This window comes from Schistocerca gregaria, chromosome 1 (genome assembly GCF_023897955.1).
Source record: "Schistocerca gregaria isolate iqSchGreg1 chromosome 1, iqSchGreg1.2, whole genome shotgun sequence".
NCBI lineage: Eukaryota > Metazoa > Arthropoda > Insecta > Orthoptera > Acrididae > Schistocerca > Schistocerca gregaria.
Window position 1 is genome coordinate 622322051 of NC_064920.1, and position 22636 is coordinate 622344686.

Below are 22636 nucleotides of genomic sequence, written 5' to 3' on the forward strand. Positions count from 1 at the left end.
ATGCAATAGAAGGATTCTGTAAATTACTTGGTCTGATAAGATGAGAATGGGGTGGGTCTCCGCAAACTGAGGCAAGAAAGGAAAATATCGAAAACATTGATATGAAAAAGGATCATAAAGATAGAGCATGTGTTAAAACATCAGTGAATAGCTTCCATGGTACTGTAGGGAACTCTTAGATTGTAAAAACTGTAGGGAAAGACAGAGACTGGAAAATATCCAAAAAATAATTGAGGACGCAGGGTTAAGTGCTACTCTTAGATTGGGACAGGAAGGAAAGTCGTAGCAGGCCGCATCAAACCAGTCAAAGCACTGAAGCCACAAACACTTGTATAGATGGCGGGGGTAATATGTACGCTTACGTGCTCTTGGCTGTCATCGGCGGTTTAGACTTAATATGGAACGCAAAGAATTGCATTACAAGGGAATAAACGAGTCAAAGAATGTAAGAATGGGGACGGTTTACTATAACAGAATGAAACAAAGAACTCCGCACTGTATGGCATTCTTTTACGAGCACAGAGGCGGCAGCGATAGCCAGGCGGAAGTCGCGAACTCAGATGAAGATGTGCCGCCGCGGGAATCGGTTGTTCCTGGCTTCGGTGCTGCTGGGTAAGGGCCACAAGTACTATGTCGAGGCTGCGTTTTCCGTTCTGTCAGTGATTATTGGATAAGTACGATACCTTATGTTATTATTCACAATTTCATTGCTGTGTACTGCTATTTGTTCCCTAAACCGTCTGAATTGGTTAGAACTGGAGAGATGCCAGTAGCTTCTCTCCGATGACGTGAGTTACGGTTCGCAGCTCAGCTTACAGCCGTTGGTACGTACTGTAAGCACTTTTGACACCCCACATTGATTTGGATGGGCTGCAAAAACCATAGACTGGTTTTCGAGCGAATATGTTTTTCTTTCGCAAATGCGGTCTATATTAGTCTGCTGTGCATGTAAGTAGTGGAAAAGTTTATGCAGTTTCTGATTTTAATAGTTTCGTATAGAATTAAAAATCGGGGCACAGTGTTTCCGATTGCTACTGCGACGCAAATATCTACCTCCAAGCACTCTGAGACTAATACTAAATCTGTGCTCCTCAGGTGCTGAATTCATAAAGTCTATTGGGTGAGTTGTTGAACTGCCATCTTTTACCCTTACTCCCTGTGATGGAATTTTTCTAGGCATACAGACCATCACTAAACGGTGATGTTAGCATAAATGAATAGAACAAGGCAAAACTACCGGTATCAGTGTTGCTGATTTGATCACATTTTTTCATGGGAATTGTTCTATAACTGGGCTGCTTACGTTATGTCCTAGAAATCCTCAAAACCTAAGGTCGAATCAGTATAGACTATATACCTAGGGCAGTTCATCATTATTCTTGTAGCGACGTTGAGGCACGTAGGGCATGATTATTCAGCATAATGAGTTGTCCAACGTGGTAAGGTCTTGGCTTCGCTCTGAGCGTTTCAATGGAAATGTAGATGTTGGTTAATCACGGCCAGTCCATCAAGGAACTCAAGGTCCTAAAGAGCGAAGTGTGTTGGAGCTCCACACATGATCCATAGTTCCCTTGTCTTACAAGGGGAGGCCACGACGTTAGGATCACACATTTACTTCAAACTTTCTACACTTTTTGTAGTGTTTTCCATGTCTGTATGACAAATACCATCCTGTAATATGTGATGTCGAAAGCTCATCCGACGAGTAACTGTAAATTAATCTTGTGGTCTGGCATATTGCGACTTACTATATTAATAATTGTGAATAACGTCATTCGCTTAATTATTTATTGAAGTTTGATTGTGCTTTCAAAGCCTGTCCCTCGTCCTTGAAAATTAAATTGCAAATAGAAAGTAGTAAAATAACATCCGAAATTCACTACAACTTGATGAAAATACACGCAGGTTTCTTTCATTTCATTACCTCTCAAATGCCATAAACATTAAATAATGTGATCAGTGATGAAAAAAATATGGATTAGATAAAACGTGTCAGTAGGGTTCGAACCGTTGCCTCGAACATGATTTTCTTGCAATGCACGAACACTAACCCTTTATTGAACTAAATAATTTTAATTTATTATTTTAGACGCTACCCCCTTTTTTCTCCCCCGGACTGGAAAGGGGAAATACAAAAAAAAAAATCTTCTTGCCACCGCCACACTCCCGCCGGAGGTTCGAGTCCTCCCTCGGGCGTGGGTGTGTGCGTTGTTCTTAGTATAAGTTGGTTTAAAAAGTGTGTAAGTCTAGGGGCCGATGATCTCAGCAGTTTGGTCCCTTAGGATTTCACACACATTTGAACATTTGAGCCACCGCCATTTGTGTCCTAACAAAAAAAGAAATTGTACCTCCTCAGACGTTGGCGCCTATCTACGCCCATCCCAAACAACCTATTACAAGACGGGTGTAGGAAAGGAAGAAAGTAGGGAGGAAGAACATACAGAGTAGCGATGAAAATTGTTTTTTTTTCTTTAGTTTATTTTATTTTAATTTTTTTCCTTCTTTGTTTTTGTTCTTTTTTGTTGTGTACTTTTCCCTTTATTTATTTAGTTATGTTTTAAAATTATTTTTAATTATTCTACGTACCAGAATTCCACGAGTCGCTAGCACCTTCGGACTGACGGGACATCCAAACGTGTCTTTAATGAAGATTCCGTTTTTAGTACATTCAGAGCAACATACTGGAAAAATAAGCAGCAGCATCTCATTGCTCGGACGTTCAAGTTGGAAGGCGGGTCATGAAAGGAGCTCCACAGAAAATTGGAAAACAAGTGCTTGTATCCGTGGTTGCGAGCACGTGCACAGTGTTCGATCGTTAATGTACATCCAATAACCCACTTCTGATGTCTTGTCGGGGCCGAAAAGGTAGCGGACCGTATGGCTGCATATTCCATACACAGCGTTAGTTTTCGCTGTGGAGTAAAGAATAAAGAATCACAAGTGGGAATAAAAGCGTCTGGAAAGTGATCTGAGAAGGTGTCTGTCGGGAAAGAAAAGTCAAGATACGCTGCGGGAGCCTCCATATGTCAGACGACGGGCCCCATGAGCCTCGTGAGACTTGGTGAGCGTCTGCGTCGCCTACACCACAGTGAGCACAGGGGGGTGTGTCAGCGAGGCAGATGCGGTGCAAACGAAAGTGGCTGACCTGTTTGCCATTGGCCACCTGACCACAACTACTTTTTTTGGCGAGCAGTTTCGCACAGCTACATCAGTTACATAACAGACGCGTAAAACTTCGCTTGCGATTTTCTCGGAATTACCAGAGTATTGCACCTTTCTACTTGCACATTATGTTGTTTTAATGGCCTACTAAAGGCGTACGAAATTTGAAGTAAATCCGTGATCCCAGCGTCGTGTCCACCCCTCGTTAGACTGAAATATTGACACGTTTGTAACATGTCCAAATAAGAATTCGTATTAGCGTACCGGTACCCGTCAAAAATATGGTCGGAACAGGTATAGTGACAATGTCCCAATCCACACCATAAGACGAGGCGAACTCATTTCCAGTTCTTTTGCATAATCCTTAAACCAGAAAACCACATTGCTCCTGCGTGAATTGCAATACATGACACTTCCCGCGGAAAATAAGACAGGGTGAGCACTAAGTCTTGCCCTGATTTTTATAAAACTTATAACAGAATAACCGTTGGACATAAGAAATTACATTTCATGCCATTACATAAGTTAGTGTTACTAGTTTTTTTAAGACCACTTACGTTAGTAAACCTCAATGTGTGCTCCCTTGGTAGCTCGGAGAATGTCGAGGCGGTATTCCAGTTCCCGCCACGTGTTTCGTAACATGTGTTCTGTCACAGTACCCACAGCAGCTTGTATCCTAGCCTTCAGTTCGTCGACGTCAGCAACTGGTGTGACGAAGACTCTGTCCTTGATATAGTCCCAGAAAAAAAATCGTGGTGTGTAATGTCTGAAGAGCGGGATGGCCAGGGTGCTGGATTGGAAGGAATGGTCATCAGTCCCCTAGAACTTAGAACTACTTAAACCTAACTAACCTAAGGACATCACACACATCCATGCCCGAGGCAGGATTCGAACCTGCGACCGTAGCGGTCGCGTAGTTCCACATAACTCCTGTAAGTTGTGCCCCAGCCTGTAGACACCACATACCAGATGCCCAGTACCAGACTTTTGTCTAACCCTGTGTATATTTAGTAGGTACTTTACTCTGACACATTCTTCGAGATGAAGCAATTACCACTAAAAAGTAATTCAGGGATAATCAAGCACCAAAACACTCTTTTGAATAAACCATAACATCTAAGATTCTACGGTAAACGCGGGGGCGTCAGTGAGATACTCATTCAATTTCAGTGAGGGTCGCTACAAGACATCCCTTGTCCCTCGCGGAGAGATCTGCTATTGAAATTCCGATAACGTACATTCCAACAAGAATAGAGAAACCTTACTTCCTCCCACATACACCTTCCTTAGTGAGAAAGCCCATAACACAGATGGATTCGAGCTCATGTGGAATTTTACCGAGCACTATCCGCGAATGGAAACTGAGAGGGGAGGAATGATAATTGCTCCCGAAGCATCGTATGCCACACCGCGCAAAATGGCTTGCGATTTTAAGACATACGAGTTGGGCGAGAAGTCCCTGTAGCCCTAGTATCGAATGCTAATTTATTTGTTGTAGCATAAGTACCTACATACGTATAAAGTGTATATCGGTTTATTCCCCATCACACAGTAAACATATTTCCATACGCCTGCATATTTTTCTTGGCATATTTTTGGGCATGCGCGAAATTGGAAATTTGTGGTAAGGTCTTATTGGACCAAACTGCTGAGGTCATCGGTCCCTAAGCTTATGCACTACTTAATCTAACTTACGCTAAGGACAACACACACAGCCATGCCCAAGCGAGGACTCGAACCTCCGACGGGCGGAGCCGCGCAGATCATGACGAGAAGCCATAGGCCGCGCTGCGGCATGTCCGAAGTGAAAGTGCGAGATGTATCATCGACAGCATTGCGCAGTTCTTCGTTTGCGGCACAATGACGTGCAGGTATGGTGTGATGAGGCCAGGACTTCATGGTGGACATTTCAAGGTTGCTGATGAATCATGACATATACACCCTCCAGGAAAGTTTTTATTTAGGAACTAATGCACAGCAAAATCTTAGTATCTCTTAGTATCTTGCTGCACCCATATGCGTTCTGTGAGTTGTCCTCAGTATACCGAGTTGTGAGGCACTTTTACGTGTCGACTTAATAGGAGATGTCCAATCGAAACAGAGATTCCCGCATATATTTCTTCTGTTTCTCCTTTCTTACACTCCGCAACCTGTCTTTAAACAGTCGAAAGCAAAAGCACGCCTTTTCAATCCAGAAGTGTTGCCTTTAGCGGTGAAGTCTTATTAAATCTCCCCTGGAATGATCCTATAACTTGTCTCATTGCCTGCCATGTGTGTTGTTGTTCGTGCACCCGCACAGTAGCCACTAAATGCTCCTCAATAGTGTAACTATGACTGCTCACATATCCCACAGCAACAGATTGAAACTCGACTGCGACTGCGAGACCATGTAAACACGAATTCCAACAATCGGTAAGGACTAACTTAATTACCGATCTCCATAATAACAGGGGCAAGGGGACTTCTCGCCCACCCAGCAGATGTAAACTAAAATACAGAGCTTCATTTTTAAACTGTGACGAAAGGTATACAGATTAAAAGATGAAACGAAATTTTATTATGTAAATGTAATCCCGATACAATATCTCGGTTAATGGTTCGGTAAAAGATCTGCTACTTGAGTCAATTTGTATACAAGGTGTCTTCATCTAATAATTGAAAGTTTAGTTGAAGCTACACTTCGTCATCCAAGTACTTTAGCCAAACGCAGGTGACTCTCCCCATCTACAGAACTGATGAAAACTGTTGAAGCTTCATTTCGTTGCCATTTTCTCCAAATTCCTTTTTGTCATATCCATTGCCCAGTCTATGGCGTAGATTTTCAAATTATCAATGACAGTAACAATAAAAATCAGTGTGAATGAAATAGCGGACTGGAAGAATTGTACTCTTTTCTCCGAGTGCGGAACAATGGCACTGGAGAGTATCTGAGCTTTGGAACATGTATTGGCCTCTCCACGTCAGCGGGCAGACCGAGTGAGGAGTGCGGCGCATGTCAGCAGCTCTTCCTGCGAGGATCTGCCACAGCTGGGCGCTCGCGGATGTCCCCAGATAGCGAGGCGTGTGTGTTGAGCCTCGCGCTGATTGCACCCACACCGGAAGTCTGTTTGCGGGCTCTGACCGCATTAGACATCTACACATCAAAAATGTGGTCAGAATAATAGCCAGCACCCTGCATCAACCGACACGCGTTTGATATCTATCGTTCTCACCATATTTTAGATGTGTAGCTTGGGTAATGAGGCCAGAACCGTAAACAATAAGAATACATGATGTATGCTGTGCTTTGTTCATGAAATTATAACACAAAGTCAGACTCAATGTTTCTCCTACAACAAAATACATTGCATACGAGGCGTGATCAAAAAATAACGGGATTTTTTTTTTCCTCACAGAATCTTTCTTATTCATTGTCATTAACTTTATCCCCTTCAAAGCAATCCACTTAAGATATAATAGACTTGTGCTAACGCTTTTTTCAATATTGGAAGCGCTTCTGGAACTCACTTTTAGTTATGGTATTCAGCCCCTTCAACGATGCCGTTCTTATCTCATCAGTGGTCGCAAAACGACGTCCTTTCATTGTTCTCTTCAGGCTCGGGAATAGAAAGAAATCTCAGGGAATACGGTTGCTGGGACAACATAACGGATTTTTTTGCCAAAAATCATGAAAAAGCATTGTGGTGAGAGCGGGAGTATTTTCGTGATGCAATTTACATGACTGGTTTCTTCGAATTGCTGTACGCCAACAGCGCATAACCTAGAGGCAGTACTCCTTATTGGCCGTACGGTCACAAGGCGGGGACTCGTGGTGCTCTATCCCACTGTAGCTGAATCAAACGGTGAGAACAACCTTCACATGTGGCGGCCGGGGTGGCCGAGCCGTTCTAGGCGCTACAGTCTGGAACCACACGACCGCTAAGGTCGCAGTTTCGAACCCTGTCTCGGGCATGGATGTGTGTGATGTCCTTAGGTTAGTTAGGTTTAAGTAGTTCTAAGTTCTAGGGGACCGATGACCTCAGCAGTTAAGTCTCTTCGTGCTCAGAGCCATTTGAACCTTCACATGTGATCGAACTTGTTGATTTTTTTCGGTCTTGGCCGTCACGCAGTTTCCATTGGGACAATTGAGCCTTGGTTTCGACGTCATACCCATATACCCATGTTTAGTCAGCTGTTATAATCTCCTTTAGAAGTTCTGGATCGTAATGCAAAGTTGTTTAATTCATCTTTTTCGAAAGTAAAATATTCGTCGAGCGCTCAAAAACACTTACAACCTTTAAGACGATAAACTAATTATCAAAAATAGCTGAAAATGCAAACAGACATCAGATATGTACAAACAAGATAAAAAAATTGAAAATCGAATGTAAAAAGCCAGCGAAATTAAAAAATTCTCTTTACTTTTCGATCACACCGCGTACAGTTTCTGAGTTTTATTTTCCCAAGAAGGTTCTAACAGTCAGCGAAGTCAACCACTATAAATTATCAGGACTGACGGTAAATGTAAAGTATCACGTTCAAGATCTCGTGCAGACACTGAATGCTGCTATCTTCTCGTTAAGAATGATCTGCACTGTGCCTCAGACTGAAATACAAGACTAATTTTCTTTGTTTACTTTTACTGTATTATCTCGTACGGTATTATATTTTTATCACGAAACAAGGGGCAATACTGACCTTACGACTTATCTTAGAAGAAAGATTAAGAAAAGGCAAACCTACGTTTCTAGCATTTGTAGACTTAGAGAATGTTTTTGACAATGTTGACTGGAATACTCTTTTTCAAATTCTAAAGGTGGCAGGGGTAAAATACAGGGAGCGAAAGGCTATTTATAATTTGTACAGAAACCAGATGGCAGTAATAAGAGTCGAGGGGCATGAAAGGGAAGCAGTGGTTGGGAAAGGAGTGAGACAGGGTTGTTGCCTCTCCCCGATGTTATTCAATCTGTATATTGAGCAAGCAGTAAAGGAAACAAAAGAAAAATTTGGAGTAGGTATTAAAATTCATGGAGACGAAGTAAAAACTTTGAGGTTCGCCGATGACATTGTAATTCTGTCAGAGACGGCAAAGGACTTGGAAGAGCAGTTGAACGGAATGGACAGTGTCTTGAAAGGAGGATATAAGATGAACATTAACAAAAGCAAAACGAGGATAATGGAATGTTGTCAAATTAAATCGGGTGATGCTGAGGGAATTAGATTAGGAAATGAGACACTTAAAGTAGTAAAGGAGTCTTGCTATTTAGGAAGAAAAATAACTGATGATGGTCGAAGTAGAGAGGATATAAAATGTAGACTGGCAATGGCAAGGAAAGCGTTTCTGAAGAAGAGAAATTTGTTAACATCGAATATAGATTTATGTATTAGGAAGTCGTTTCTGAAAGTATTTGTTTGGAGTGTAGCCATGTATGGAAGTGAAACATGGACGATAACTAGTTTGGACAAGAAGAGAATAGAAGCTTTCGAAATGTGGTGCTACAGAAGAATACTGAAGATAAGGTGGATAGATCACGTAACTAATGAGGAGGTATTGAATAGGATTGGGGAGAAGAGAAGTTTGTGGCACAACTTGACTAGAAGAAGGGATCGGTTGGTAGGCCTTTTTTTGAGGCATCAAGGGATCACAAATTTAGCATTGGAGGGCAGCGTGGAGGGTAAAAATCGTAGAGGGAGACCGAGAGATGAGTACACTAAGCACATTCAGAAGGATGTAGGTTGCAGTAGGTACTGGGAGATGAAGCAGCTTGCACAGGATAGAGTAGCATGGAGAGTTGCATCAAACCAGTCTCAGGACTGAAGACAACAACAACAACAACGAAACAAGGGAGACAGTGATACGCAAACGGTACGGAAGTGAGGTCGCCAATCACTAAAACAAACAAAATTCTCATTGCGGTGACATCTTTTCACAAAATTTCAGTCCTTTGTCGAAAAAAAAAATTATGACTTAATTTTTGTTGGCTGGACATCCACAACTGTTTAGTAACATGTTCATGGTAAACAAATCCGCCACAGTAGGAAAATACACTCCTGGAAATTGAAATAAGAACACCGTGAATTCATTGTCCCAGGAAGGGGAAACTTTATTGACACATTCCTGGGGTCAGATACATCGCATGATCACACTGACAAAACCACAGGCACATAGACACAGGCAACAGAGCATGCACAATGTCGGCACTAGTACAGTGTATATCCACCTTTCGCAGCAATGCAGGCTGCTATTCTCCCATGGAGACGATCGTAGAGATGCTGGATGTAGTCCTGTGGAACGGCTTGCCATGCCATTTCCACCTGGCGCCTCAGTTGGACCAGCGTTAGTGCTGGACGTGCAGACCGCGTGAGACGACACTTCATCCAGTCCCAAACATGCTCAATGGGGGACAGATCCGGAGATCTTGCTGGCCAGGGTAGTTGACTTACACCTTCTAGAGCACGTTGGGTGGCACGGGATACATGCGGACGTGCATTGTCCTGTTGGAACAGCAAGTTCCCTTGCCGGTCTAGGAATGGTAGAACGATGGGCTCGATGACGGTTTGGATGTACCGTGCACTATTCAGTGTCCCCTGGACGATCACCAGAGGTATACGGCCAGTGTAGGAGATCGCTCCCCACACCTTGGTGCCGGGTGTTGGCCCTGTGTGCCTCGGTCGTATGGAGGTATGATTGTGGCGCTCACCTGCACGGCGCCAAACACGCATACGTCCATCATTGGCACCAAGGCAGAAGCGACTCTCATCGCTGAAGACGACACGTCTCCATTCGTCCCTCCATTCACGCCTGTCGCGACACCACTGGAGGCGGGCTGCACGATGTTGGGGCGTGAGCGGAAGACGTGTAACGGTGTGCGCGACCGTAGCCCAGCTTCATGGAGACGGTTGCGAATGGTCCTCGCCGATACCCCAGGAGCAACAGTGTCCCTAATTTGCTGGGAAGTGGCGGTGCGGTCCCCTACGGCACTGCGTAGGATCCTTCTGTCTTGGCGTGCATCCGTGCGTCGCTGCGGTCCGGTCCCAGGTCGACGGGCACGTGCACCTTCCGCCGACCACTGGCGACAACATCGATGTACTGTGGAGACCTCACGCCCCACGTGTTGAGCAATTCGGCGGTACGTCCACCCGGCCTCCCGCATGCCCACTATACGCCCTCGCTCAAAGTCCGTCAACTGCACATACGGTTCACGTCCACGCTGTCGCGGCATGCTACCAGTGTTAAAGACTGCGATGGAGCTCCGTATGCCACGGCAAACTGGCTGACACTGACGGCGGCGGTGCACAAATGCTGCGCAGCTAGCGCCATTCGACGGCCAACACCGCGGTTCCTGGTGTGTCCGCTGTGCCGTGCGTGTGATCATTGCTTGTACAGCCCTCTCGCAGTGTCCGGAGCAAGTATGGTGGGTCTGACACACCGCTGTCAATGTGTTCTTTTTTCCATTTCCAGGAATGTACTTTTATTGACCGAAGTCTTCCACGACAGAAGTCGCTATACACTGCCATGGTTTCGGCGTCTTAGCTGCATCATGATGTGTATTTGAAATCTGGACGTCACGTCCATAACCACACAACTAGTAGGCAAACATCTATGAAAGTCAGCGTACGGTAGATATTTGCCTATTACGAGTAGTATTAGTAGCTGCAGTAGTAGTAGTAGTAGTAGTAGTAGTAGTAGTACATAGTTGCTTGAGCATGGGTGTGACTACTGTCGTGTAAAGGCTTTGGTCAATAACAGCATCTTACAACTGTGACGGATTTTACTTGCATGTCCGGATGGTATGGCGTTGTTCACGATAGACAGCCGTCCGAAATTACTTCGAAATGAATTTGCTGAATGCGAGTAACTTGGCTTCAGCTGTGTTAGGTATAAATGTACTACAAAATGGTGACGTATGAAAATTTGTGCCGGCCAGGAATGCGAACACAGATTTCCCTCTCATCGCGAGCGGACTCCTTAACCATTACGCTATTGTTGCACGCCTCCCGGACCCTTCCAAACTTCCATGTCTCACATTGTCTACATCCCTCTAGCATAGTCTCGCAAATTCATCACAGAATTCTCTAAGCTTTGCTCTGTATTCCCGCCAAAGTGATAATGAGACAATGAAGAATCTAGACACACGATGTTATCGTCTATAGCACAATAGTTAAGGCGATAAGCGAGAAAAATGGGTTCGAGTCCAGGACCGGCACAAATTTTCATGGGTCACCTAAACAGCTGAAACAAAGTATTCGCGTTCGCGAATTTATTACGAAGTGTGGCGGATTTGTTTGTCATGATCATGAAAATACACTCCTGGAAATGGAAAAAAGAACACATTGACACCGGTGTGTCAGACCCACCATACTTGCTCCGGACACTGCGAGAGGGCTGTACAAGCAATGATCACACGCACGCCACAGCGGACACACCAGGAACCGCGGTGTTGGCCGTCGAATGGCGCTAGCTGCGCAGCATTTGTGCACCGCCGCCGTCAGTGTCAGCCAGTTTGCCATGGCATACGGAGCTCCATCGCAGTCTTTAACATTGGTAGCATGCCGCGACAGCGTGGACGTGAACCGTATGTGCAGTTGACGGACTTTGAGCGAGGGCGTATAGTGAGCATGCGGGAGGCCGGGTGGACGTACCGCCGAATTGCTCAACACGTGGGGCGTGAGGTCTCCACAGTACATCGATGTTGTCGCCAGTGGGCGGCGGAAGGTGCACGTGCCCGTCGACCTGGGACCGGACTGCAGCGACGCACGGGTGCACGCCAAGACCGTAGGATCCTACGCAGTGCCGTAGGGGACCGCACCGCCACTTCCCAGCAAATTAGGGACACTGTTGCTCCTGGGGTATCGGCGAGGACCATTCGCAACCGTCTCCATGAAGCTGGGCTACGGTCCCGCACACCGTTAGGCCATCTTCCGCTCACGCCCCAACATCGTGCAGCCCGCCTCCAGTGGTGTCGCGACAGGCGTGAATGGAGGGACAAATGGAGACGTGTCGTCTTCAGCGATGAGAGTCGCTTCTGCCTTGGTGCCAATGATGGTCGTATGCGTGTTTGGCGCCGTGCAGGTGAGCGCCACAATCATGACTGCATACGGCCGAGGCGCACAGGGCCAACACCCGGCATCATGGTGTGGGGAGCGATCTCCTACACTGGCCGTACACCTCTGGTGATCGTCCAGGGGACACTGAATAGTGCACGGTACATCCAAACCGTCATCGAACCCATCGTTCTACCATTCCTAGACCGGCAAGGGAACTTGCTGTTCCAACAGGACAATGCACGTCCGCATGTATCCCGTGCCACCCAACGTGCTCTAGAAGGTGTAAGTCAACTACCCTGGCCAGCAAGATCTCCGGATCTGTCCCCCATTGAGCATGTTTGGGACTGGATGAAGTGTCGTCTCACGCGGTCTGCATGTCCAGCACTAACGCTGGTCCAACTGAGGCGCCAGGTGGAAATGGCATGGCAAGCCGTTCCACAGGACTACATCCAGCATCTCTACGATCGTCTCCATGGGAGAATAGCAGCCTGCATTGCTGCGAAAGGTGGATATACACTGTACTAGTGCCGACATTGTGCATGCTCTGTTGCCTGTGTCTATGTGCCTGTGGTTCTGTCAGTGTGATCATGTGATGTATCTGACCCCAGGAATGTGTCAATAAAGTTTCCCCTTCCTGGGACAATGAATTGACTGTGTTCTTATTTCAATTTCCAGGAGTGTATTTTGTTGACTCCTACCTACATAGGTGGAAATAAACGTCCCAATAAAAGAAATTGATTGGAAAGATCTGGGTTATTTTTTTCCATTTGCTGTTCGAGAAATAGTCGGAAAGTGCCAAGTAATTGAGTGTGGACTGCAGAGTTGTTATACGGATGTAGATATTTTGGAGCAACTCAGTGCACTCGCAAAGAATATTATCAGCCGAAGAAACGGCCGCCAGAATGATCTGCATGTAGATTATTATTCAAGTATCTGGGAATTCTGACTCAGCATCCTAGTACATACAGCACGATTCTTATTCACTTTCAAAAACCTCCGAAGCGACGTAAATGATGCTGAGACACTTAATTTAATACAAAGACACATGGGTTCGCAAATTTCGGGAAATACCGGAAAAGTAGATGACAAATGTTGAACACGTGACGTCACCAGATGACACATCTCGCCGCTCGTGCAGCGGTTGAGCGTAACGGTCTGTCGCACATTATCATCCCAACCCTAGTGAAGTAATCACGTCGATGTGGCTCCAGGCCTAAATGTGCGATTTAGCTGGGGCTTAGAATTCGAGTCATGCGTCTGGCAGGCAGAAATTTTTTCATTGCATTAGGCAATTACGTGTTTTCATTGATGTAGGGATTATTATTTACCGAACTCGCTATCTCCGCTGGCTTATTATGAAGTACAGTACAACAAAAGTCTACCGTTGCTTTACAAGTGCATGGGTATAAGCTTCCGAATTCCATCATTACCAGAAAATAACCTATGTTTTCTTTATTAAATAATGTCTGCAAACAAAAAAAGAAGGGACAAAGAGATAGAAACACAAAATAAGAACAACATTTATTCGGTTACAGCGAGAACAGCAATTTTGTTACTTCTACATTTACAACAGGTAACATCTACAAAGGTTTTCGAAATGGGCACCGTTTACTCGAATGCAAGTATTGTATCGCTCAATTATCCCTTCACGACCAAGCCCAACCGATGCCCGCGCGGTGAGGTATGTCATATGATGACTCCACATGTTCAACATTTCTCATCAAATTTTGGGGTATTTTCCGACATTTGCGATCCTTTGTCTCTTATATTAAATTACTTGTCCCAGCGACATCTACATCGCTTCGGGGCTTTCTAAACGCTAACCTTGCATGTTACCCGGTGAAATCGGTTGTTGTCAATATTATGTCATTAAAAAGAAACTACAACATTCATTCAGTGAAAAGTTGATGGAGAAACGATATACACTTGGATAACACTTCCTAAAAGCTTTGTACAGCAAGGTGTGCACTATACAGCAGGTTTCATTTTCACTAGGTTACCAGCAGAACTGAGAAAACTGAACGATAAAAATCAAGTATTCATATCCAAGTTGGCTTCAGAGTAGTTGAGAATTTTTCTCTGTAACTAATTATTTATTCATGTTTATTATTTATTAATATTCGTATACTCTCTCAATTTTTTGTGTTTTCTGATTCTTCACTTACTTTGTTTACAAATTTTCTTATCAGCGTTCTGTAAACTATACATTGAAATGTTCTTTGAGCACGTAGTTCTGGTGACATTTTCCCGTGGAAATCGATATATAAGTAAATACAAAAAAATATCACACCACCACCTTTCTGTAAGCAAATCACAGTCTCATATGCTACCTGTATTCCATTCATCTGGATTCTGTTTTGTCAAGTGATAATGGGTCGTCAGAACTGCAATTGACGGAATGGTAGAGCCAATAAAATGTCTACATACTTTTTATCAATATGAGTAAATATATAGGAGATATCGCTACACAACTTTTTAAGAATTGTAACTCGATCTGCAGACTGCTTGAGAAATGTGAGCAATTTGTGGTAGTTTTTTTAGGAAAGTAATGTTTATCAAATCAGTCTTCTCATTGATAATTTGGTTAGGGACAATGTTTTTCGTGTGTGGGCATCTATCTATTGGAATCTTAATGCTTCACTCAACTGCTAGGTGTAAGACATTCCTGTTTGTAACTGAGTGATGCTATTCAGCAATATGAACTGCGAATGCATGTTTATTTAGTTTATCGAGACGTAAAGTGTCATTGGGTTCTGTCTATCTTGTCTCAAAGCTTACACCTGTCTGAATAAAGTAGAACACTTTTTAGTCATATTTTATACTGTGCATTCCAGATTTTCTGTGGGGAGCATATACAAGATTTGCATCATGGATAGCTTTTTGACTGAACTTTATTACTAGTAGAAAAACTGATTTTAAAGTTATTCTAGGAAACTAGGTTTACTATTTTGTGCGAAAGGGGCCGTGTGTGTGGAATACTACATAATACTGCGCGGTCTCCGCTGGGGTATGAGTTGCGGGCCAGTGGTCATTGGAGGAGAGCTTTACTCTGTGCATTCGCGGTTTTTCTTTTTATTATGTTGTAGTTACTGTTACCGGAAAGATGCGCTTTTTTTAGGGCACTTCGCATTAACAAGGTAAGTGTGTTTTCGAACACTTCACCCTCTCTATTTTGCTTGCCCTGTGAGTTTTAACTATGTTTTATAAGACTCATCTTTTGCTTTCTGTATCATTTCATAAACGGTTAGTAATGGTCATTGTTATTGAACCAAATTTCCCTTTGCTTTTCTCATGTTGCAGTATTTGCACTGGTGCCAGTTGCTTCTCCACAAGAGAAGAATGACACGACAACACTGGTAAGGTTCAGCTATAAATATTGACATACTTATCCTAGAATCATCGCCTGTTAGTAAGAGCTACTGAGCTTGTGAAGAGCTTCAGTTAGTAGTAAGCTTGAAACTTCCTGGCAGATTAAAACTGTGTGCCCGACCGAGACTCGAACTCGGGACCTTTGCCTTTCGCGGGCAAGTGCTCTACCAACTGAGCTACCGAAGCACGACTCACGTCCGGTACTCACAGCTTTACTTCTGCCAGTATCCGTCTCCTACCTTCCAAACTTTACAGAAGCTCTTCTGCGAAACTTGCAGAACTAGCACTCCTGAAAGAAAGGATATTGCGGAGACATGGCTTAGCCACAGCCTGGGGGATGTTTCCAGAATGAGATTTTCACTCTGCAGCGGAGTGTGCGCTGATATGAAACTTCCTGGCAGATTAAAACTGTGTGCCCGACCGAGACTCGAACTCGGGACCTTTGCCTTTCGCGGGCAAGTGCTCTACCAACTGAGCTACCGAAGCACGACTCACGTCCGGTACTCACAGCTTTACTTCTGCCAGTATCCGTCTCCTACCTTCCAAACTTTACAGAAGCTCTTCTGCGAAACTTGCAGAACTAGCACTCCTGAAAGAAAGGATATTGCGGAGACATGGCTTAGCCACAGCCTGGGGGATGTTTCCAGAATGAGATTTTCACTCTGCAGCGGAGTGTGCGCTGATATGAAACTTCCTGGCAGATTAAAACTGTGTGCCCGACTGAGACTCGAACTCGGGACCTTTGCCTTTCGCGGGCAAGTGCTCTACCAACTGAGCTACCGAAGCACGACTCACGTCCGGTACTCACAGCTTTACTTCTGCCAGTATCCGTCTCCTACCTTCCAAACTTTACAGAAGCTCTTCTGCGAAACTTGCAGAACTAGCACTCCTGAAAGAAAGGATATTGCGGAGACATGGCTTAGCCACAGCCTGGGGGATGTTTCCAGAATGAGATTTTCACTCTGCAGCGGAGTGTGCGCTGATATGAAACTTCCTGGCAGATTAAAACTGTGTGCCCGACCGAGACTCGAACTCGGGACCTTTGCCTTTCGCGGGCAAGTGCTCTACCAACTGAGCTACCGAAGCACGACTCACGTCCGGTACTCACAGCTTTACTTCTGCCAGTATCCGTCTCCTACCTTCCAAACTTTACAGAAGCTCTTCTGCGAAACTTGCAGAACTAGCACTCCTGAAAGAAAGGATATTGCGGAGACATGGCTTAGCCACAGCCTGGGGGATGTTTCCAGAATGAGATTTTCACTCTGCAGCGGAGTGTGCGCTGATATGAAACTTCCTGGCAGATTAAAACTGTGTGCCCGACCGAGACTCGAACTCGGGACCTTTGCCTTTCGCGGGCAAGTGCTCTACCAACTGAGCTACCGAAGCACGACTCACGTCCGGTACTCACAGCTTTACTTCTGCCAGTATCCGTCTCCTACCTTCCAAACTTTACAGAAGCTCTTCTGCGAAACTTGCAGAACTAGCACTCCTGAAAGAAAGGATATTGCGGAGACATGGCTTAGCCACAGCCTGGGGGATGTTTCCAGAATGAGATTTTCACTCTGCAGCGGAGTGTGCGCTGATATGAAACTTCCTGGCAGATTAAAACTGTGTGCCCGACCGAGACTCGAACTCGGGACCTTTGCCTTTCGCGGGCAAGTGCTCTACCAACTGAGCTACCGAAGCACGACTCACGTCCGGTACTCACAGCTTTACTTCTGCCAGTATCCGTCTCCTACCTTCCAAACTTTACAGAAGCTCTTCTGCGAAACTTGCAGAACTAGCACTCCTGAAAGAAAGGATATTGCGGAGACATGGCTTAGCCACAGCCTGGGGGATGTTTCCAGAATGAGATTTTCACTCTGCAGCGGAGTGTGCGCTGATATGAAACTTCCTGGCAGATTAAAACTGTGTGCCCGACCGAGACTCGAACTCGGGACCTTTGCCTTTCGCGGGCAAGTGCTCTACCAACTGAGCTACCGAAGCACGACTCACGTCCGGTACTCACAGCTTTACTTCTGCCAGTATCCGTCTCCTACCTTCCAAACTTTACAGAAGCTCTTCTGCGAAACTTGCAGAACTAGCACTCCTGAAAGAAAGGATATTGCGGAGACATGGCTTAGCCACAGCCTGGGGGATGTTTCCAGAATGAGATTTTCACTCTGCAGCGGAGTGTGCGCTGATATGAAACTTCCTGGCAGATTAAAACTGTGTGCCCGACCGAGACTCGAACTCGGGACCTTTGCCTTTCGCGGGCAAGTGCTCTACCAACTGAGCTACCGAAGCACGACTCACGTCCGGTACTCACAGCTTTACTTCTGCCAGTATCCGTCTCCTACCTTCCAAACTTTACAGAAGCTCTTCTGCGAAACTTGCAGAACTAGCACTCCTGAAAGAAAGGATATTGCGGAGACATGGCTTAGCCACAGCCTGGGGGATGTTTCCAGAATGAGATTTTCACTCTGCAGCGGAGTGTGCGCTGATATGAAACTTCCTGGCAGATTAAAACTGTGTGCCCGACCGAGACTCGAACTCGGGACCTTTGCCTTTCGCGGGCAAGTGCTCTACCAACTGAGCTACCGAAGCACGACTCACGTCCGGTACTCACAGCTTTACTTCTGCCAGTATCCGTCTCCTACCTTCCAAACTTTACAGAAGCTCTTCTGCGAAACTTGCAGAACTAGCACTCCTGAAAGAAAGGATATTGCGGAGACATGGCTTAGCCACAGCCTGGGGGATGTTTCCAGAATGAGATTTTCACTCTGCAGCGGAGTGTGCGCTGATATGAAACTTCCTGGCAGATTAAAACTGTGTGCCCGACCGAGACTCGAACTCAGGACCTTTGCCTTTCGCGGGCAAGTGCTCTACCAACTGAGCTACCGAAGCACGACTCACGTCCGGTACTCACAGCTTTACTTCTGCCAGTATCCGTCTCCTACCTTCCAAACTTTACAGAAGCTCTTCTGCGAAACTTGCAGAACTAGCACTCCTGAAAGAAAGGATATTGCGGAGACATGGCTTAGCCACAGCCTGGGGGATGTTTCCAGAATGAGATTTTCACTCTGCAGCGGAGTGTGCGCTGATATGAAACTTCCTGGCAGATTAAAACTGTGTGCCCGACCGAGACTCGAACTCGGGACCTTTGCCTTTCGCGGGCAAGTGCTCTACCAACTGAGTTTGGAAGGTAGGAGACGGATACTGGCAGAAGTAAAGCTGTGAGTACCGGACGTGAGTCGTGCTTCGGTAGCTCAGTTGGTAGAGCACTTGCCCGCGAAAGGCAAAGGTCCCGAGTTCGAGTCTCGGTCGGGCACACAGTTTTAATCTGCCAGGAAGTTTCATATCAGCGCACACTCCGCTGCAGAGTGAAAATCTCATTCTGGAAACATCCCCCAGGCTGTGGCTAAGCCATGTCTCCGCAATATCCTTTCTTTCAGGAGTGCTAGTTCTGCAAGTTTCGCAGAAGAGCTTCTGTAAAGTTTGGAAGGTAGGAGACGGATACTGGCAGAAGTAAAGCTGTGAGTACCGGACGTGAGTCGTGCTCGGTAGCTCAGTTGGTAGAGCACTTGCCCGCGAAAGGCAAAGGTCCCGAGTTCGAGTCTCGGTCGGGCACACAGTTTTAATCTGCCAGGAAGTTTCATATCAGCGCACACTCCGCTGCAGAGTGAAAATCTCATTCTGGAAACATCCCCCAGGCTGTGGCTAAGCCATGTCTCCGCAATATCCTTTCTTTCAGGAGTGCTAGTTCTGCAAGTTTCGCAGAAGAGCTTCTGTAAAGTTTGGAAGGTAGGAGACGGATACTGGCAGAAGTAAAGCTGTGAGTACCGGACGTGAGTCGTGCTTCGGTAGCTCAGTTGGTAGAGCACTTGCCCGCGAAAGGCAAAGGTCCCGAGTTCGAGTCTCGGTCGGGCACACAGTTTTAATCTGCCAGGAAGTTTCATATCAGCGCACACTCCGCTGCAGAGTGAAAATCTCATTCTGGAAACATCCCCCAGGCTGTGGCTAAGCCATGTCTCCGCAATATCCTTTCTTTCAGGAGTGCTAGTTCTGCAAGTTTCGCAGAAGAGCTTCTGTAAAGTTTGGAAGGTAGGAGACGGATACTGGCAGAAGTAAAGCTGTGAGTACCGGACGTGAGTCGTGCTTCGGTAGCTCAGTTGGTAGAGCACTTGCCCGCGAAAGGCAAAGGTCCCGAGTTCGAGTCTCGGTCGGGCACACAGTTTTAATCTGCCAGGAAGTTTCATATCAGCGCACACTCCGCTGCAGAGTGAAAATCTCATTCTGGAAACATCCCCCAGGCTGTGGCTAAGCCATGTCTCCGCAATATCCTTTCTTTCAGGAGTGCTAGTTCTGCAAGTTTCGCAGAAGAGCTTCTGTAAAGTTTGGAAGGTAGGAGACGGATACTGGCAGAAGTAAAGCTGTGAGTACCGGACGTGAGTCGTGCTTCGGTAGCTCAGTTGGTAGAGCACTTGCCCGCGAAAGGCAAAGGTCCCGAGTTCGAGTCTCGGTCGGGCACACAGTTTTAATCTGCCAGGAAGTTTCATATCAGCGCACACTCCGCTGCAGAGTGAAAATCTCATTCTGGAAACATCCCCCAGGCTGTGGCTAAGCCATGTCTCCGCAATATCCTTTCTTTCAGGAGTGCTAGTTCTGCAAGTTTCGCAGAAGAGCTTCTGTAAAGTTTGGAAGGTAGGAGACGGATACTGGCAGAAGTAAAGCTGTGAGTACCGGACGTGAGTCGTGCTTCGGTAGCTCAGTTGGTAGAGCACTTGCCCGCGAAAGGCAAAGGTCCCGAGTTCGAGTCTCGGTCGGGCACACAGTTTTAATCTGCCAGGAAGTTTCATATCAGCGCACACTCCGCTGCAGAGTGAAAATCTCATTCTGGAAACATCCCCCAGGCTGTGGCTAAGCCATGTCTCCGCAATATCCTTTCTTTCAGGAGTGCTAGTTCTGCAAGTTTCGCAGAAGAGCTTCTGTAAAGTTTGGAAGGTAGGAGACGGATACTGGCAGAAGTAAAGCTGTGAGTACCGGACGTGAGTCGTGCTTCGGTAGCTCAGTTGGTAGAGCACTTGCCCGCAAAAGGCAAAGGTCCCGAGTTCGAGTCTCGGTCGGGCACACAGTTTTAATCTGCCAGGAAGTTTCATATCAGCGCACACTCCGCTGCAGAGTGAAAATCTCATTCTGGAAACATCCCCCAGGCTGTGGCTAAGCCATGTCTCCGCAATATCCTTTCTTTCAGGAGTGCTAGTTCTGCAAGTTTCGCAGAAGAGCTTCTGTAAAGTTTGGAAGGTAGGAGACGGATACTGGCAGAAGTAAAGCTGTGAGTACCGGACGTGAGTCGTGCTTCGGTAGCTCAGTTGGTAGAGCACTTGCCCGCGAAAGGCAAAGGTCCCGAGTTCGAGTCTCGGTCGGGCACACAGTTTTAATCTGCCAGGAAGTTTCATATCAGCGCACACTCCGCTGCAGAGTGAAAATCTCATTCTGGAAACATCCCCCAGGCTGTGGCTAAGCCATGTCTCCGCAATATCCTTTCTTTCAGGAGTGCTAGTTCTGCAAGTTTCGCAGAAGAGCTTCTGTAAAGTTTGGAAGGTAGGAGACGGATACTGGCAGAAGTAAAGCTGTGAGTACCGGACGTGAGTCGTGCTTCGGTAGCTCAGTTGGTAGAGCACTTGCCCGCGAAAGGCAAAGGTCCCGAGTTCGAGTTTCGGTCGGGCACACAGTTTTAATCTGCCAGGAAGTTTCATATCAGCGCACACTCCGCTGCAGAGTGAAAATCTCATTCTGGAAACATCCCCCAGGCTGTGGCTAAGCCATGTCTCCGCAATATCCTTTCTTTCAGGAGTGCTAGTTCTGCAAGTTTCGCAGAAGAGCTTCTGTAAAGTTTGGAAGGTAGGAGACGGATACTGGCAGAAGTAAAGCTGTGAGTACCGGACGTGAGTCGTGCTTCGGTAGCTCAGTTGGTAGAGCACTTGCCCGCGAAAGGCAAAGGTCCCGAGTTCGAGTCTCGGTCGGGCACACAGTTTTAATCTGCCAGGAAGTTTCATATCAGCGCACACTCCGCTGCAGAGTGAAAATCTCATTCTGGAAACATCCCCCAGGCTGTGGCTAAGCCATGTCTCCGCAATATCCTTTCTTTCAGGAGTGCTAGTTCTGCAAGTTTCGCAGAAGAGCTTCTGTAAAGTTTGGAAGGTAGGAGACGGATACTGGCAGAAGTAAAGCTGTGAGTACCGGACGTGAGTCGTGCTTCGGTAGCTCAGTTGGTAGAGCACTTGCCCGCGAAAGGCAAAGGTCCCGAGTTCGAGTCTCGGTCGGGCACACAGTTTTAATCTGCCAGGAAGTTTCATATCAGCGCACACTCCGCTGCAGAGTGAAAATCTCATTCTGGAAACATCCCCCAGGCTGTGGCTAAGCCATGTCTCCGCAATATCCTTTCTTTCAGGAGTGCTAGTTCTGCAAGTTTCGCAGAAGAGCTTCTGTAAAGTTTGGAAGGTAGGAGACGGATACTGGCAGAAGTAAAGCTGTGAGTACCGGACGTGAGTCGTGCTTCGGTAGCTCAGTTGGTAGAGCACTTGCCCGCGAAAGGCAAAGGTCCCGAGTTCGAGTCTCGGTCGGGCACACAGTTTTAATCTGCCAGGAAGTTTCATATCAGCGCACACTCCGCTGCAGAGTGAAAATCTCATTCTGGAGTAGTAAGCTTTCCACACGACGTGGGCCCTATGTTAGTTTCTGGCGGCATGTGCACGGTTTGGTAGGTTACAAATATACTGGGGATGGAAATGGCTGGGGTGTCTAGTGAGAAACACTTCAGGGCAAATATAAATAATTTTTTTCCCCACTTGTTTTTCCTTTCTTCTCAGTTGTAGTTATTGATGTCAGTTTTATATCAATTTTGTCTGTAATATGTTGACAGCACTCATGGGATTGCGTTACAGTTACGCAGTCGAGTCCGTTTTCAATAGGCAACTTCAGGGGGTGGACAGTAATACGAAAAAACAGTGCGAAATTCATGCATGAACATAAATGCAGATACTAGTGAAGCCTGTAGATTGCACTGTTGTATTAGACCATGAACAGGACCTGTGCG

At 46.1% G+C, this 22636-nt stretch overlaps 1 protein-coding gene and 2 non-coding genes across 3 annotated transcripts in view; all 3 read left to right on the plus strand.

Moving 5' to 3' along the window:
- The first annotated feature begins 510 nt into the window (after positions 1 to 510).
- The window catches only part of LOC126359535 (proclotting enzyme-like), a 91535-nt gene continuing 69409 nt past the window's right edge, over positions 511 to 22636 (plus strand). Inside the window, exons 1-2 of the mRNA XM_050007638.1 lie at positions 511 to 612; positions 15490 to 15545. Of these exons, the coding sequence (XP_049863595.1) occupies positions 561 to 612; positions 15490 to 15545 (108 nt within the window). The 5' untranslated portion in view covers positions 511 to 560. The remainder of the gene's footprint in view (positions 613 to 15489; positions 15546 to 22636) is intronic.
- On the plus strand, positions 19095 to 19168 carry Trnas-cga (transfer RNA serine (anticodon CGA)). Its single transcript has one exon. It is a non-coding gene; the product is annotated as a tRNA-Ser (tRNA).
- Trnal-caa (transfer RNA leucine (anticodon CAA)) lies at positions 20594 to 20668 on the plus strand. Its single transcript has one exon. It is a non-coding gene; the product is annotated as a tRNA-Leu (tRNA).